The 17,081-nt window shown below is 37.6% G+C and overlaps 1 protein-coding gene across 1 annotated transcript; it reads right to left on the minus strand.

The window, feature by feature from the left end:
* Positions 1 to 4,823: 4,823 nt before the first annotated feature.
* Positions 4,824 to 16,572, minus strand: LOC140147294 (uncharacterized). Its single transcript, XM_072169073.1, has 3 exons — positions 16,334 to 16,572; positions 5,829 to 5,957; positions 4,824 to 4,983 (listed from the first exon to the last, which is right to left on the minus strand). Exons 1-3 carry the CDS (start codon positions 16,570 to 16,572, stop codon positions 4,824 to 4,826), a joined length of 528 nt encoding a protein of 175 aa, XP_072025174.1.
* Positions 16,573 to 17,081: the final 509 nt, after the last annotated feature.

Raw genomic sequence — 17,081 nt, forward strand, 5'->3', positions numbered from 1 at the left:
TTTGTATTTAGCAGATAGGCGAGATCTGCTAGTTCTCTGTAGACAAGGGGCAGTCTTCATTGAACGGCTCTTTTCAGAGCCACCCAAACTTACAAAATCAGCAGATAGGCGAGATCTGCTAGTTTCTGTTGACAAGGGCAGTCTTCAGCAAACGGCTCTTTTCAGAGTCATCAGTAGACAAGGGGCGGTCTACATGTCTCATTCTTAGGTACTTAAGTTGTCCTGAAGAAGTCAGAGCTACTCCTGACGAAAGCTTGACAGTTCTAAACTTGACCGCCGCTAAAAACCCACTAATTGTTATGAATTCCCGTCGTAAAAGCCTATCCCACAATCATGCAGTATCATGTTTTGGTCATTTGTACAGAATGTTTTAAGTGTCATCCCTATTGCGAGATAATTATCTTGTAAAGTCAACATCTTGTCGACATGGCAAAATAATTATGTCGACATGGTGAGATAATTAAACTTGACAAATAAACTTATGTTTTCATTGTAAGATAATTACTTTGACATGGTAAGATACTTTGATACATTATCAAGACAAGTCTGCAAAGTAAAATATCTTACCAAGTCGACCATCTAGTCATTTTGACAAGTGGATAGTACTAAGAAAGCTCTTTAGTAGACTTGGCAAAATAATGTATCTCACCATGTCCAAATAATTATCTTTTACCCTGACGACATAATTATATCACCATGTCCACTTACCACTGATAAGATGTCGAATAGGCAAGATAATTATCTCGCTATCCAGATGGCACTTCAATCCTTCCATATCATATCGAGGGTTCAGAACCACAAAGCTGCAACTCACTATGACCAGCTTTCACAAAATGAGCATAAAGTTGGCTCCTTGCTTTGGTCTACAAAAATCAATATTTCCTCCACAATGTCTTTCGTTTTCTATTGAATTTTGTCATGATTAATGGACTATCTTCTCCAGTGCCCTGGCGACTTTATGCTCATTTTGTGGGATCAGGTGATTGTGAGTTGAGACACGTTACATCCAGTTATAAACTACAATGATCACTAGATCATGCTTTGGGAGTCCTAAGAGTTTACTATCGCATTTACCGGTACTATCTTTCCAACATGAGCGTGATCCAGTAAGCATTTCCCTGGCAAACAGTGCATACACTGCTCCAAAATATCAATTTATTGACATAAGATTCGAGCCAGGTATACCAACTTGATGTGGGGAACAAGTCAAAGACAAGATAAAAAATAACAGGGATAGTACACAAAAGTTACCCTTTTTTTACACCACCATGGTTTGCATAGTGCATTCGTTTTTATCTTGTATTTGTCTTGTTCCCCACATCAAGTTAGAATACCCCAGCCCCCCCAACTCAACACAAAAGTTGGCAACCATGAACCATTTGAGTTACCAAATCTTTTAAAGACCCCCTTTGCAATGATTTTTCATCAAATTTACCCCCTTTTTCATGCAAAATCAAGGACAAAATTTGGCAAAAAACAACCCCTTTTTTGTGGTTTTCAATGACTAGAATTTCAAACACCCCTTTTCAATGACACTAAATATTGACATAAAATTATCGGATTTTCCCAAGTACCCTTTTATCCAAATTTCATGGACAGTGCAAATTAAATACCCCTATTTTGCTGATTTCACGATCAAATTTCGCGGACTGTCCAAATTAAATACCCCTATTTCGCGGTCCTCGCTACTGGTAAAAAAATACCCCGTATTTCGCGGTCCTCACTACTGGTAAAAAAATTACCCCTTTTCCGTGCTATTTGGTAACTCTCATGGTTCTCAATTTTTGTGTTGAGTTGGGGGGCTGGGTGGTATACCTGGCTTGAATCTTTGTTTTTAAATATTTTAGGTATCCTTGTGCATCCTACTTTGATCCTTGGTGTGTTTTGTACCTCATCCGTTGGAGACACCATTACCTACTTTGTTTATTGACATAGTTTTTTAAATCAAAGACAACATAATCACCATTGAAACAATCAACCAATTTCTTTAAATTTGAATTTTATTCAAATCAACATGTCACCAAGCCTGCACAAAATAAGGTCATTCATGCACAAAAAGTAAGCATGGTATGATGGTAGCTAATTTGTCTCATTTATAATTAACATTTGTATCTCAATTGAATAGAACAAGTGATATTAAATACAAGCACAGTTTGCAGCTTGTCACCTCCATTTATCCAGAGTTTATTTTTTTACTATAGGCAAAATATCCAAAACTGTTTATGCGCCGTAAGCGTGTGGTCTTTGTGTAGTAAATATCTGTTTATACCCAAGTTGACTCCCATGATTGAGAATTAGATATTTTGCCTATTCGCCCTTTGAGCGGATCCGCCATCTTGTTACCAAAACGAGGTTCTGCCTGCAAATAACACATTTTTATTTATCCTGCTTTTCTAGCAACACGGCGGAAGGTTTTTGCAAAGCGTACGCCGTAATCAAAGCACCCGTTTGACAGGTGTAAGCACACACAAAACGCACTTTACGGGTAGAACCTCGTTTTGAGATGACCGTGCAAACGGGTCAATAGGAAGCAAGATTCCTTGTAGTGGAGCACTACTCACCATCAGCATTTTCTAATTTGGAGGGGCTTGATAATATGCCGGCTATTGGCAGATTACACAAGCAGCCAATCAGTGGTACTACAAAAATAGACGCTAGATGTTCACAGTACGTCACTTTTTGAACAGGAATCTTAGTGTCTAGTTTGAGTATAGATGAGGTGACAGCAATGTTTATAAACAAAGGTAAGGGACTGTTCTATTGATAGGCTTAATGGAATCACATAATATGACCCCTCCATTGTAGCCTTGTTGCCCTTTATCCAATTTGAAAAGTCAGGTCGAAAGAACGATGATAATTGCTGACCAAGCATTTGCTATGACATCACATGTCACCTCATCTATAATAATAACAAATTTGTCATCAATCATATGAATTTACACATTGAGAAATAGGTATAGCAGATTCAACCCATTGTGGTACGTTTTTCAAACAAATTCAGGCTACCGGGCCATCATGCATGACTGGCAGATGATTAACTGGCAGCCTGGATTGTTGGAAAAACATCCCACGATGGGTTGAATCGGCTATAATCTGCATTACAAATACTTACACCCCACTCTATATGATCATCTGTTAGCGACATAAATTTCAGGGGTAAATGCTGAAAATATGGTGGGGATGTAACTTTTAATCATTATATTGAGGACTCAGTGCAACAAAGCCTCATCTCCATCAGCTCCCCTGGGTAATGTTATTCATAAGCACAATTGCATTTATACACATTACCCAAGGGAGCTAATGAGGCTTTGTTGCACTGAGCCCTCAATATAACAGACACTTGTCAATCAACATCAAACATTCAACAGTTTTCTGTATTTCATCAAAACTAAGTAAGCATAAAAACTGTTGGTTATGTGGTTAAATGTACACATGTCTATGTCTAGGGTCCTCAGCATAATTTAAACCATAGCCTTGTTTCTTACAAGTTGATGATTACTTGCAACTCATTACAGTTGTTTTAGTTTTGCAATCCCACGTTTTGAGTTTGTGGCCTGTTTGGAGTCACAACCTCAAGGTAATATAAGATAAGTTGAGGAACTCACATTACCTTTACAATATTTCTGACGACTCTAAAATACACTCAGGTGACCAAGGTACTTGTTTTGTTTGTGAAGGAATTAATAAGCCTGTTCAGAAATGGTAGGTCACAAGGCATAAGAAGCAGGTGTTCTTCTTAGTGTCATAAATTGACATGCAACACCTGTGACCCAGATATATTGATAAAATGTGATGCGATCGAGCACAATGAATAAAGAGGCACAACCTAGCCACAAAACAAGTGTGTTGGTGAACTGCTTCTGTCTTGTCAACTTTGATGAGAAAAATTAAATGTTGAGAAAAATGTTAACCCAACTCATTTTGATTGATGATCATCTGAATTAAAGGGCTTGACTAATGTTTGGGAAGTTCCATAAACATCAAATAAAGAAATGTTCTAAACTGAAGGGATTTTCTATCTTGTCAGTAATGTCAATTAAATGTCACAATTTCAGGTAACCAATAACCATGTTTACATAAAACTCTCTATGTATGTATTACATAGTTGTCCACGTCCAACTTAGTTTCGTCAGCACAGACATTGACTGTTATCATACTGACATTTTTTTTAACGGAACACAACTCTCCACTAAGTTGGACAATAAATAGCCCTGAAATACGTAGCGGAAGATTGTGATGGTCCCCAGTAAGTTTATCTGCACAGCATGCTAGGAAATCGGGAGCCAACATGATACGGCGCACTATGGGCAAGGTTTTTTACCCGCAGTAATTGAATTTGTGTGGCCTGCACTTGCTATCGCCTAATCGGGGAAATAAGTTCCCACCGTAGCGAGATAGACACCCATATGATAAAGGATGCAACGGTGGGATGTTTCTCACTAGTATTACATGGCTATGGAAATACTGCACTGATGCATCTGTGTACTGACAAGAAAAAATAAATTAAACTTACATAGATTGAGAGATTGCAATATGATGTCAATGACAACAACAATATGCAAAAATCTTTATAAAATCGGACATGTTGATTTTCAAAAGATTTGTAACATTTCCAGTGCTGGCAATTTTCAACTTCTACCACACTTTATAACTTTATAATATCATGCACTTCAAGCATTTACAGTTACTGTCCCGACTGAAGAGATGCAACAAGAGCTTGCTGATAAAATGAGGCATTTGGAGACTTGGCAATAATATCCTATCATGTTATATATACAAGGTAGTCTATTGAAAGGATCACACTAGGCATAGCCAGGCATACATTATTTTTTCCTATTCTCCACTGCATCCATTTCTTCATCTGTTGGTACTATCAACATATCTAACGGGATAAAATCGGGATTAATCAGTAGCGTCTCTCCAGCTGCTTCCTTCTCTGCCATTACCCGCAATGCTTCTCTTCTTGACCAATCTCTTTGTCTCCTGTAAAGGGAGAAATTGGGAAACGTTAAAATTAGAATTTGATAATCTTGAGTGTCTCAAAACAAACTTAACAAACAATCAAATTGACAGAAAAAAAGAAGCAAGCAAATTAAAACGAAAATCTACACTGATTTTTTCTTTCTGAAAATTATTGTGTACTTTTCATAAATGCAGGTAAGTACACAGAAGTTCATTTTTCATTTCTTCCGTGGTCCAGGTACACGCTGGTGAACGGATATCGCATAGAAGTGGCGAGGGCCGGCTCCTCCCTTTCTGCGGTGCTGACAACTTGTTGTCAAGACCCTTGATCAGCCAATCAGCGTGATTGTTTATTGCCTGTGTGTTTAAGCTCGTGTACGCGATACGCACAGCCCAGACCACAAAAGATATAAAGAATCAAATTTTTCTTAACAAATTAAAAGATTAGACACCAACAATCCTGATTGGTATTCTTTAGTTTCTGTTTTCAAGGTGCTATCATTGAAGACCAAATTAAAAAGACTAGTTTGTGTCTGACGTCACGGCAAAGGTGCAACGTGATTGGTTGCTGACTTGCGCAGTACAGCATTTTTTGTCTGGTTGACAGGATGTCATACGCAGACTAGTCTTTTTAATTCGGTCTTCAAATAACCAAAGGGTGTTTTAAGTGTCCTGGTTTTTTTTTTAAACCACCACCACCACCTAACCACCTTCATCAACAAAAATTGGCTGCATAAACTTGTTCAGATAAAAATTTATGGCACTATTCTATTTGCTTTGATTTGAACAATGGATATTAAACAAATTCATAATAAACATTTAAGAATAAACTTCAATATCAATTCAAAAGCAAACTTTATACTTACAAATCTGGTATATATTTGCAATAGAAAAATATTCCAACAAAAGTGATTGACAGAGTAGAGAATAGGACAACCTTGCTGGTATAAGCATCATCAATGGGAATCGTTATAGTAACCTTTGTTTTCATATTGCTGAAAGAGAAAAACACAGTATACAAAACAGTGACTATATGTGACCCGTACAATGAGAAAAAAAATCATTTATTGGCATATTTCTGATAATACTACAAACCCAAACCACTATTTCTCATCCATGTCTAAAACGGCACTTGTGCAATAATTGCAGTCAGAAATACCACTGTTACATTTCCTCTACAGTTTTAATACAATGCCTTGTGATAGAGACTATGCAGTTGTTTATATTCTCTATCACAATACATCTTGTTTCCGACTTCTGTGACATTTGAAATCTTTACTTCAAAGCTTTAAAATCATGTATGATGTACCAATCACGTATCAGTCACTTTTAGCAGTGTACTATGATTCCACTTTGGTTGTAATTTTGTCCCCTCCATTAATTAAGAAAGTATGAAGTGGTTAGAAATTACTAATTAATTCACTTTTCATGTCAAGAACATTGACAATTTGATGATTTCAATGAACTTTGTCAATGTTGTTGAAAATAACATCGGGCATTATACACTGCTAAATGCATACTTTCAACTTTGAATTATGTCCTTTTTGTTAGGGCTGCTAAGAATACGCAATTGCATTATCTGCGGCGCAATTTGTGTATTTTGGCTCCAAATGTGTGTTTTGATATTTGGGAAAAAATCTTTAAAAAAAGGGAAACAAAATCACCAAAAAATTCAAAAAGGGCAAAAATTTATATGTAATTTATGGTCACTTCAGAAGATATAGGCCCCAATAGAAATGTGTACAAAACCAATGCATTTGTGTGATTTTTTAGTGGTTTTTTTTTCCAAATTGTTTTTTTTTAAATCAACCATGATGATATCAGCACATTTCTTCAGATGCAGGGACTCTCCATATTCGCATTTTTTTTTTTTTTTTTTTAATTGCGTTTTTTTGGGAAATTGCATATTTTTGAAAATCAAGGTGCATATTTTGGCCTCCAAAATTGCATATATTCTTAGCAGTCCTGCCTTATGTCCTCTCATGGTATTACTATGATGGCAGTTTTCACATTATAATGGGACTATAATAACCAGACTTCGACTTCAGGGTAAGATGGTAAATATTATAATACAGTAAAACCTCATTATAACGAAATCTGATACAAGAAAAAACCCTGTTATAAAGAAGTATTTTTCCAGAACCAAGATACAAAATTCTTTTGTTATTTATTGTTTATACAACCCTGATATAACGAAATTTGGATATACATGTAAAGAACTAATTTCTCTGTCCCTGACAACTTCGTTATATAAATGAGTTTCCACTGTAGTTACGAATATTTAATGTCCATTTATTGCAAAAAGTCATCAGACATAAAATTTGTGTGCTTAATTAATGTATCCAGTATATGGGGAGACTGGAGTAATTGTGGCCCCGGGGTAAATGTGGCCCCTTTGTCTTTATCAGGGTGTCTTTATACAAAGCATTGGTCTAGGTGACTTAACTTTGTATTGTATGAAAGAGTGGTCTTTAATCTTTATGTTACTGTTTGGTGAAAAAATTATTCAAATAGCATTAAATTTTTTATGAGGGGGTCTAATTAGTGAAGCGACATCGCAAATGGCTCTAAAAAGTGGCAAGTCCACTTTTTATTCATAGGGGTGGTACTTGTTGGTTGTATCACTGACTATTTTGTATGTGTTTGACATGAAAGGTAATCATAACAGTTCCCATTGATATAACAATTTTATAAAAAAATTTTACTTAATGAGCTAAATTTGCATATTATGTAATACCCGGCTTGGGGTAAATGTGGCCCCTGTTCATGTCTTATGCAAATTACTTGCATCTGACCCTAGCTAAAAAGCTATTTTGGTCATTAATCTGTTATATGTTAATCAAATTAGCCATTTGGGGTCATTGTTGAAACAAAAAAAGACATATTTAGTATGTTTTCAAGTCAAAACAAGGAAGTATAATGAACAGTCAGATCCGGCCGCAGTTTCGGCCTGCAAAAATTAGCATAATAACAAGTATTTTACAAAATGCCTTAAAATGCCTTTCTCTGGAAAATAAACCAGTTCAAATGGCCTAGAATTATTGCAATGACTATAAAACATGTTATTAAGGGGGTACTACACCCCTGCCCAATTTTGTGCCTATTTTTGCATTTTTCTCAAAAATTATAGAGTATTGGTGACAAGTAAGATATGTATATTATAGGGGCAAGGACTACAACTGCTGCACTGGAAATTTTATTTCAGCACAGACAACAGTTGTGGAGTTACAGTCAAAAATGAGGGAAAACCAATATTTGATAAATAAATCAATATCTACTTGACTTGAGTTGCTGAATTTTCAGTGCAGTAGTTGTAGTTAGTGTTGGCCGATCCAACCCAAGATCGGATCTGCCGATCTCCGATCTGAAAATTAGCAGATCGGGCCGATCCGATCCCGATTCAGATTCCTTAAATGTTATTTTACAACCAGTACAAGTTCATTCAAGTCGGGCCCCAGTAATGTTAACAGTCAAAGCTTAATTCCCCAAACCTGTAACTATGTAATATGATGACCGTTTTTTGTTTTTTTTTATGTCAATATCAACCCAAATAAAATACCATTTTACACCCCAAGTCCCAGCGTTACTCACTCAGTGCCTCCGATTGTCGGAAGTTTAATCATTAATCCATTAAATGATGTACCATCGTACGGTTTTGTAGTTCTATGCCACTAGTTTTAATATTGACAATGTGGCGACCGTCTATAAATAAATGATCGCGCATGCTCAGTTATGACTTAAGAGCTAATGGAATTCCCGTATGTTACTGGAGGGGTAGGTATATGGGCAATTCACAGATCCTTGGCCAATGATGGCAGGCTTTATTTTTGGAAAATATTAGTCTTTGCCCGCGAGCGTGCAAGTTCAATTGATAAATACAACAGCAATGTTTGCTAGGGTGCATCATCCGCCCCTTGTTGTCAAAGTTTTATCTGTCCCCAGTCTAAAAAGTTTCCATTTGGGTAGAAAACATCACCAGTAAAATTTGAGGTAAATTGAAGTTCGTTTAGGTGGGCCACCGGACATTTGAAAATTTTAACTGCAAGGTTGCCGAATTCGGCAGGTTTAAAATGGAAAAATGCTGAATTATAGCCTTTAAGTCCAATTAAAGTGGTCAAAGTGTCATAATAAGATTCCTGTACTGTGGATGTGATAATAACAATCCTAAACAATCCCAATTTAAACTACCTGACCATTTAAAACACTATTTTTTGTACTATTTGCAAGTATTGTGTTGTGCATAATGCATGAATGCCGTTGAAGTACAATATGGCACCCCCCCTGCAAAATCTCAATGAAGTATGTCAGCCAGCATATATCTTCATTTTCCAGTTATTGGTTGTCTGGACTTAACCTATACCTAAAATAAAAGTCACAACTCATTCAGTTTCTGAGCAATTGACCCCCGAACTTGATACTTATGGTCATATTTGTACAGTATTACTGACCATGCAATCTATGCCGCAATCAACAAGATGGCAATTTGACGCCTCTGAAGAATCTCACTGAAGTATGTCAGCCAGTATATCTCTTCATTGTCCAGTATTGGTGGTCTGGACTAAACCTATACCTAAAATAAAAGTCAGCTCATTCAGTTTCTGAGCAATTGACACCCCCAAACTTAGTACTTGGACATATTTGGACAGTATTACTGACCAATCTATGCTGCAATCAGCAAGATGACAATTTGATGCCCCTAAACTTTTTTATTGAAGTATATGTCAGCCAGTATATCTCTTCATTGTCCAGTTATTGGTTGTCTGGATATGACCCATACCCAATATAAATGTCCCAACTCATTCAGTTTCTGTAAAATGTAGGCCTACAGTATTAGTATTACCTAGACCAATCTATGCCGCAATTTGCAAGATGGCAATTTGTCGACCCCCTGGAAATTCTCAATGAAGTATGTCAGCCAGTATAGCTCTTTATTGTCCTTTTATTGGCTGTCTGGACATTTAATACCCTACCCAATACAAAGGTCAAAACTCATCTACAGTACCGACTACCGATATTTGAAAAACATTACCCCTAAACTTGGTACTCGGCATGCAACAAAATCCCAAATTCTGCACTTCTTCGCTTTTTGTGGGGGCTTGTTTACTATCAAGACTATAGAAATATACAAAATGAAACATACATTTTAGGAACTTAAGAACATCTCCTTTTGCATGGGGAATAAAATAGAATTTCATACCGGTCGCATTGAGATATTAAGATGTTCAAGTTCTGTAGCTGGACCCTTTTTATGGGGTCCTGTTTTTTTGGGTTAAGTTTGTAAGTAGTGGGAAACCAGGGAACAAATAAATATCAATGTCAAGTCCATGAATTGTATCTAGTATCTTCTCACAGGGCCATACACAACTTGTTTCATGTTGTATTTCTAACGTCTTGACAAACCTCCACAAAAACGGGTAAAAAGTGCGGAATTTGGGATTTTGCTGCAGAGTACCAAGTTGGTCATTTTCCCAGAAACTACATCAGTTTTGACCTTTCCTTTGTATTGAGTAGGGTAATATCCAGACAGCCAATAACTGGACAATGAAGAGCTATACTGGCTGACATATATACTTCATTGAGATTTTCCAGGGGGTAAAATTGCCATCTTATGCATAGATTGGTCTGTATTACCGTGCTGTACAAATATGACCAAATACCAAGTTTGGGGGTCAATTGCTAAGAAACTGAATGAGTTGTGACTTTTATATTTAGGTATGGGTTAAGTCAGACAACCAATAACTGGACAATGAAGAGCTATACTGGCTGACATACTTCATTGAGATTTTCCAGGGAGGTCAAATTGCCATTGTCATATTGTACTTTGTGGCATTAAATCTGTACACAATATAGTACAAAAATAGTGTTTTAAATGGTAGTTTAAAATAGGTTTGTTTAGGATTGTTATTATCAAAATCACATATGTGAGTCTTATTATGACAACCTGGCCACTTTAATTGGACTTAAAGACTATAATTCAGCATTTTTCCATTTTAAACCTGCCGAATTCGGCAACCTTGCAGTTGAAAATTTCAAACGCACGGTGGCCCACCTAAACCAACTTCAATTTACCTAAAATTTTACTGGTGATGTTTTCTACCCAAAGTCCCAAATGGAAACTTTTTAGACTGGGGACAGATAAAACACTGAAAAAAGGGGCGCATGATGCACCCTAATGTTTGCGGTATGTGCAAAAGGTTACAGATGTCAAACTGCAACAAGTCATGACGACAAAAGCGCAAGCACAAGACAGTGAGACACGTGATTGTTTGTTTACATTTTAATTCGGTCTATCAAAGGGTGGATACATACATAAAATACAGTATGAAACGACAATACGACATGATTCTTGCGGGGGTAACAACGTTTTTTGGAAATATATTGGCATTAAATAGTAGTAATGTTACATAAGAAAGTAATGGTAAGCTTAAAGAATTGTTGTGTACTTTTATTACTGTCAAGTTCAGAGATCGGTAAGCTAGATCGGCAGCTGATAGCTCATCTGCCGATTCAGATTCAAGGCCGATGCAGTCCATATCGGCACCGATCTCCGATTCACAGATATCGGTATCGGCCAACATTAGTTGTAGTCCTTGCCCCTATAATATACATATCTTACTTGTCACCAATGCGCTATAATTTTTTGAAAAATGCAAAAATAGGCACAAAATTGGCCAGGGGTGTAGTACCCCTTAATAGTTATCAGGAAGAACTGGATTCACAATACTTTTTAAATTCTTTATTTTGTTCAGGGCCACAATTACCCGGCTTGGGTAATTGTGGCCCTAAAACATTATGTTAATTATTATGCAAATTGTAATATATTTTCCAAAATATTTATCACATCTTATAGGTACCCATTGCCTCTATCCACTCATGCAGAAATTTTACTTCTCCAGTTCATACTTAAAGAATTACATGGTAAAAATGCAAAAGGGGGCCACAATTACCCCAGTTTCCCCTATGAGTCTGGTCACCTCCAGACCATGTGGGTGCATTGTCATGAATGTTCATCAAACCATTTTCATTCATTTAAAATCCTTTGCTGGTTTTATACTTTCTTGCCGCTTGCTGCTCGGAACTTCTGAAGATGAATTTCCTTCACTGCGCAGAATTTGCACCAGAAACGCTGCGGTGACCAGCGGCAAGCCGATATATCGATCACACTCCACCGCTTTGCTCAAGCGGCAGCATCGCTGGGAGTTGAATTCAAATCAACTCGGAGCAGTGCCGCTGTGAGTGTGCATGTGACGTATGACAACAAAATACGATTTGGTCTTTTGGAGCAGTGCTGAGCGCCAACAATATCTCTTGAGCACTAAGTTATGAGACCGAGTCATGCCACTAACATGTCTAACTGGATCCTTTTAATTGCTATAGCCAAAATATTAAATTCTCGATCATGAGAGCCAACTTGGGTAAGCAGTTATTTGCGTCTAGCGTACTACGCAAAAAAGACAGGCGCTTACGACGCAAACACAGCTTTTGAGAATTTACCAATCTACCAATCACACGGTCGTTGCTAGGCAAGGTCAAGGTTCTGTCATGCAGGTCACGCGATCGTGTTATTCTATGACAAGTACGCTGACGCAGAAGGTACATTCTCTCATGTCTGATCGAGAATTTGTTATTCATGTATTTTGGCTATAACTTGAACTTCGTACAGCATGAATGGGGTAGTTCGTTCGTGGTGTGCCGCTCCGCTTGCAAAAACGCGCAAGCGGCATGATGAAACATCACGCCGCTCAGCGGCAGAAAGTATGAAACCAGCATTACTGTACAATCATGGCATGCATGAAAACTTACTGGATCGTTTGGATCTGTGATTTCTATGCGAGGATCTCTGAGATCTTCCTGTTTTAGTTCTTCAACGCGTTTTGGATCGGGTACAGTCTGCCTTCCTAAGACAAATTCTGACTGTTCCACTTTCTTCGAAGTTGAACTATAAGCGCAGCATTGTGAAATGCTGATATTACGTGAAACTTGAGAAATATTTGGATGAATTCTGTGCAAAAATCTACACCCGTTCCGACAGATTCCTGCCATGACGGACGCCATGTTGAAAATTGATAAGGTTGCCGGTTCGTTTCATCAACGTTTTCTAATACATCGTGTTACAAATCACAAAGGAAGCAATTGTCAAATGTATTTTGGTCCAGGCATTTTGTCAAAGCAAAGCAAGCAAGCAAAGCAAAACACTTTAAAATCAAATGGTTTTGTTAAATAAAAACAAAATAAAGCAAAGCTAAAGCAAAATAAAACAAACACTGTATGTTTTGTTAAAACAGGATAAAACAAAGCAAAGCAAAGCACTGAAATGAAACAGAGCAAAGCAAAATAAAATCAAAAACAAAAACAAGGTAAAACAAAGCAAAAGCAAAGTAAAGCAAAGCAAAACATAGCAAATGCAAAACAAATCAAATCAAAACAAAACAAAAAAACAAAAAAACAAAAAACAAAAAAAAAAGCAACACAAGGCAAAGCAAAAGCACTAGCAAAATAAAACAAGCCAAAGCAATGCAAAGCAAAGCAAATCATGCAAAACACTATCAAATCAAATGTTTTTATTAAATCAAAACAAAGCTATAGCAAAGCGTTTGTGACGAAGGAGCAGTTATAAGCACATGGGCTATCTGTAGCTTCACATATTAAAGCAAAGCTAATAAGTAAAACAAAGCAAAACACTAAAATCAAATGTTTTTATTAAATATTACATCAAAACAAATCAAAACAAAGCAAAGAAGAGCAGCAAAGCAAAACACTATATCAAATTATTTTGTTAAATCAAAACAAAATAAAACAAAGCAAAGCAATGCAAAACCAAACCAAACAACACAAGGCAAAGCGAAACAAAGCAAACAAAATAATACCAAAAACCAAAAAAACAAGCAAAAAAAAACACACCCCAAAACAAGGCTAGGCAAAGCAAAGCAAAGCAAAGCAAAGCAAAGCAAAGTAAAGAAAAGAAAAGCAAAGCAAAGCAAAGAAGCTCAAAGAAAAGAAAAGCAAAGAAAAGCAAAACATCAAAACAAAACAAAACAAAACAACGTTCTCAATTTTTTAGAAGTGGTACTGAATTTCAATGATAGCAACTAGTAAAACTTGCAGAATAGAAGCTGCTGCGGAAGCTTGCGGAGCTTGAAAAGATCTGATGTGGCAAATGCAAAAATCAGAGATTGAGATTTTGCAAATATTGCGTTTTAATATGCTAATAACCAATGGTCGATTATCGCAGAAGCGCTATACCCAGGCGCTATAAGGACATGATTGCATAAGTTCATCCCTGACTCCAGACTAGACCCGGGTCCAGACCCCTTCCAGCAGGCCGCTGCCTTCCAGAAGCTTCCAGACCAACCCCCTCCGCGAGGCCTCCTATAGATAAGCTTAGATAAAGCGGCTAAGGGACGCGTGGACGCCAGGTAACCTATTGTTGTTACACAGTAAGTAGTAGTTCAAAAGGGTTAGGGTTAGGGTTAGGGTTAGGGTAACTTAGGGTCAGGGTACCCTAACCGCGGGTTAGGGTTATAGGGTTATAAGGGTTAGGGTTGACAAGAAAATACCGTTACCTGGCGTCCCGTAGCCGCTTGTCGGTTCTGTTGCATGTGGCTCATATAGGGCATGATGTAAACATGAGATCCACTCTGAAGCTATGGGGAGTCGCACTAAGGAAGGGTCGTCTTTCACCAGTTCTTCTACAGGTGAAAGTCATGTCATTGTCATCCACAAACACCTCGACTGTCAGACGGTGAGAATGTGATCTACCTCATCATCACATGTGCTAATTGCCAAGTCAGTGCAGTAAGTGGGAGAGACTGCAGAATGGAAACCAGACTGACTGGCTGTTTTTTTTAGTGCCTTTTACAGAAATACTATTTCAACCTCCCAGGACATTCTGCCAATCACATATCTGTCATGTGTATTGACAAACCCCCAAAGACTCGTGACACTTTCATGCGAAAGAAACTTGAGCGAGCGGATCTCTAAACTTCAGACAACCTAGTCCGACGAGTAGGACCTTTTTTTCTAAGTTACCAGACTATACTCATTTCACACTATGATCACTATCTCACATGGTGCAAGAAAGACGAATCGCGAAAGTCCAGTGACCGCGCCGCGGCGGAGGGGGTTGGTCTGGAAGCTTCTGGAAGGCAGCGCGGCCTGCTGGAAGGGGTCTGGACCCGGGTCTAGTCTGGAGGCAGGGATGAACTTATGCAATCATGTCCTTATAGCGCTTCTGCGATAATCGACCATTGGTTATTAGCATATTAAAACGCAATAGGCGCGGTTAGTGTATTTTTGTGGTTAATCTTTCTTGAGCGATCCGCAGAGTTAGAGTATAGTTGGTAACTAAGAAAAAAAACAGGTCCTACTCGTCGGACTAAGACAACCCAACCACTTGGCTTACAAAATATTATTAACATACCAGTGTATCCGACTCTGGATCTTACTTGCATTCACTACAGCTCACTACTGCACCTACTATAAAATTATAAAATGGTCTGTATTTTACTTGTTTCCCCACGTCAAGTTGGTGTTCTTTGCTCTTTTCTTTCTAGCTTGTTCATATTCAAGGTATTCTCTTGAATATCATTTATTGATCCATGTGTTTTGTGTCCTCGTCCGTTGGATTCACCATTAGGCCTACCCATTTTTTCCAATGTCATTACTCATTACGTATATTCAAGTAGGCCTATTCAAACCCCGGGCCCTATACTCACCTCACCTCACCTCACCTCACCAGGCTGTGTTCGACCATTGTTGGACGTAGCCCTCTTCATGATTCTTCCACTGTTCTCTGTCTCTTGCATTTCTTGTCCATGTAGGTCCCATGTAGGCAGTAATGTCATCACGCCACCTCCTCTTCTGTCTTCCTCTTGATCTTTTGCCTGTTCTTGGTTGCCATTCTGTTAGCCGTTTAGTCCATCTGTTATCTTCCCTTCGTGCCAGGTGACCTGCCCATCTCCATTTCGCTTCTTTGAGTTTCACCATAATGTCTTTGACTTGAGTTTGACGTCTTATAATTATTTCAGTGTTCTTGATTTTATCCCATAAGGTAATGTGTAGCATCTTCCTTTCCATTGCTCTTTGGGCTGTTTGTAGTTTCTGTTCCAGGTACTTGGTTGTTGTCCACGTTTCTGCCCCATATGTCATTGTTGGCAATACACACTGGTTGAACATTCTACTTCTCAGATACATTGGTAACTTTTTATCACATAGAATGTCTTTGAATCTTCCAAAGCAACTCCAACCTGCCTTTATTCTGATCAGAGCTTCTTCCCTGGTGTTGTCCTCCATCTTCACTGTTTGGCCAAGATATTTACATCCTTCCACCCTTTCAATAACATCGCCTTCAACTACAATGACGTCCTCTAACTGGTGGTTTGTCATATATTTAGTTTTGCCCTTGTGTATCTTCAGTCCAATCTTTTTGCTTCCTTTATTCAGATCATTTAACTGGACCTCCATATCCTTTACTGATGTTGTCACCAAAGCTACATCGTCTGCAAATCTCAGATCAGTAAGCTTCTCGCCATCAATGTTGATCCCCCTCTCCTGTAGGTTCAGCTTTCTGAATATATCTTCCATTGCTGTTGTGAATATTTTAGGGGACATTGTGTCTCCCTGTCTCACACCACGCTGAATTTGGATTGTTTTTGAAACATCATTTTCAATGTGGATTTTTGCTGTGGCATTTGTGTAGATGCCCTCAAGAATTTGGACATATCCCTCATTGACTCCAACTTTACGTAGTGCTGTAAAGAGGTCTTTACCCAGCAAACACAAAAAACGTTTTTAAAACGTTTTAAATAAGTTATATTTTGGCTTTTGGTTTTGGTAAAACGTTTTAATAACATTAAAATGTCGGGTTATATAAAAGTCATGATAACGTTTTAAAACGTTTTGTATGAAAACACACTACAACAAAATTTTTAAATGTTTTCAAAAAATGTTATTGTAAAGTATTTTTGCAAACATTTTTGCCAAATATTGTGTCAATACTTAAATAACATTATGTTAAAATATTTGAACCCAGCTAACACAGATATGTTCTTAAAATGTTTTTTCAAAACCTTTTAATAACATTTAAATGTCGGGTTATATAAAGGTCATGAAAACGTTTT

This window comes from Amphiura filiformis, chromosome 3 (genome assembly GCF_039555335.1).
Source record: "Amphiura filiformis chromosome 3, Afil_fr2py, whole genome shotgun sequence".
NCBI lineage: Eukaryota > Metazoa > Echinodermata > Ophiuroidea > Amphilepidida > Amphiuridae > Amphiura > Amphiura filiformis.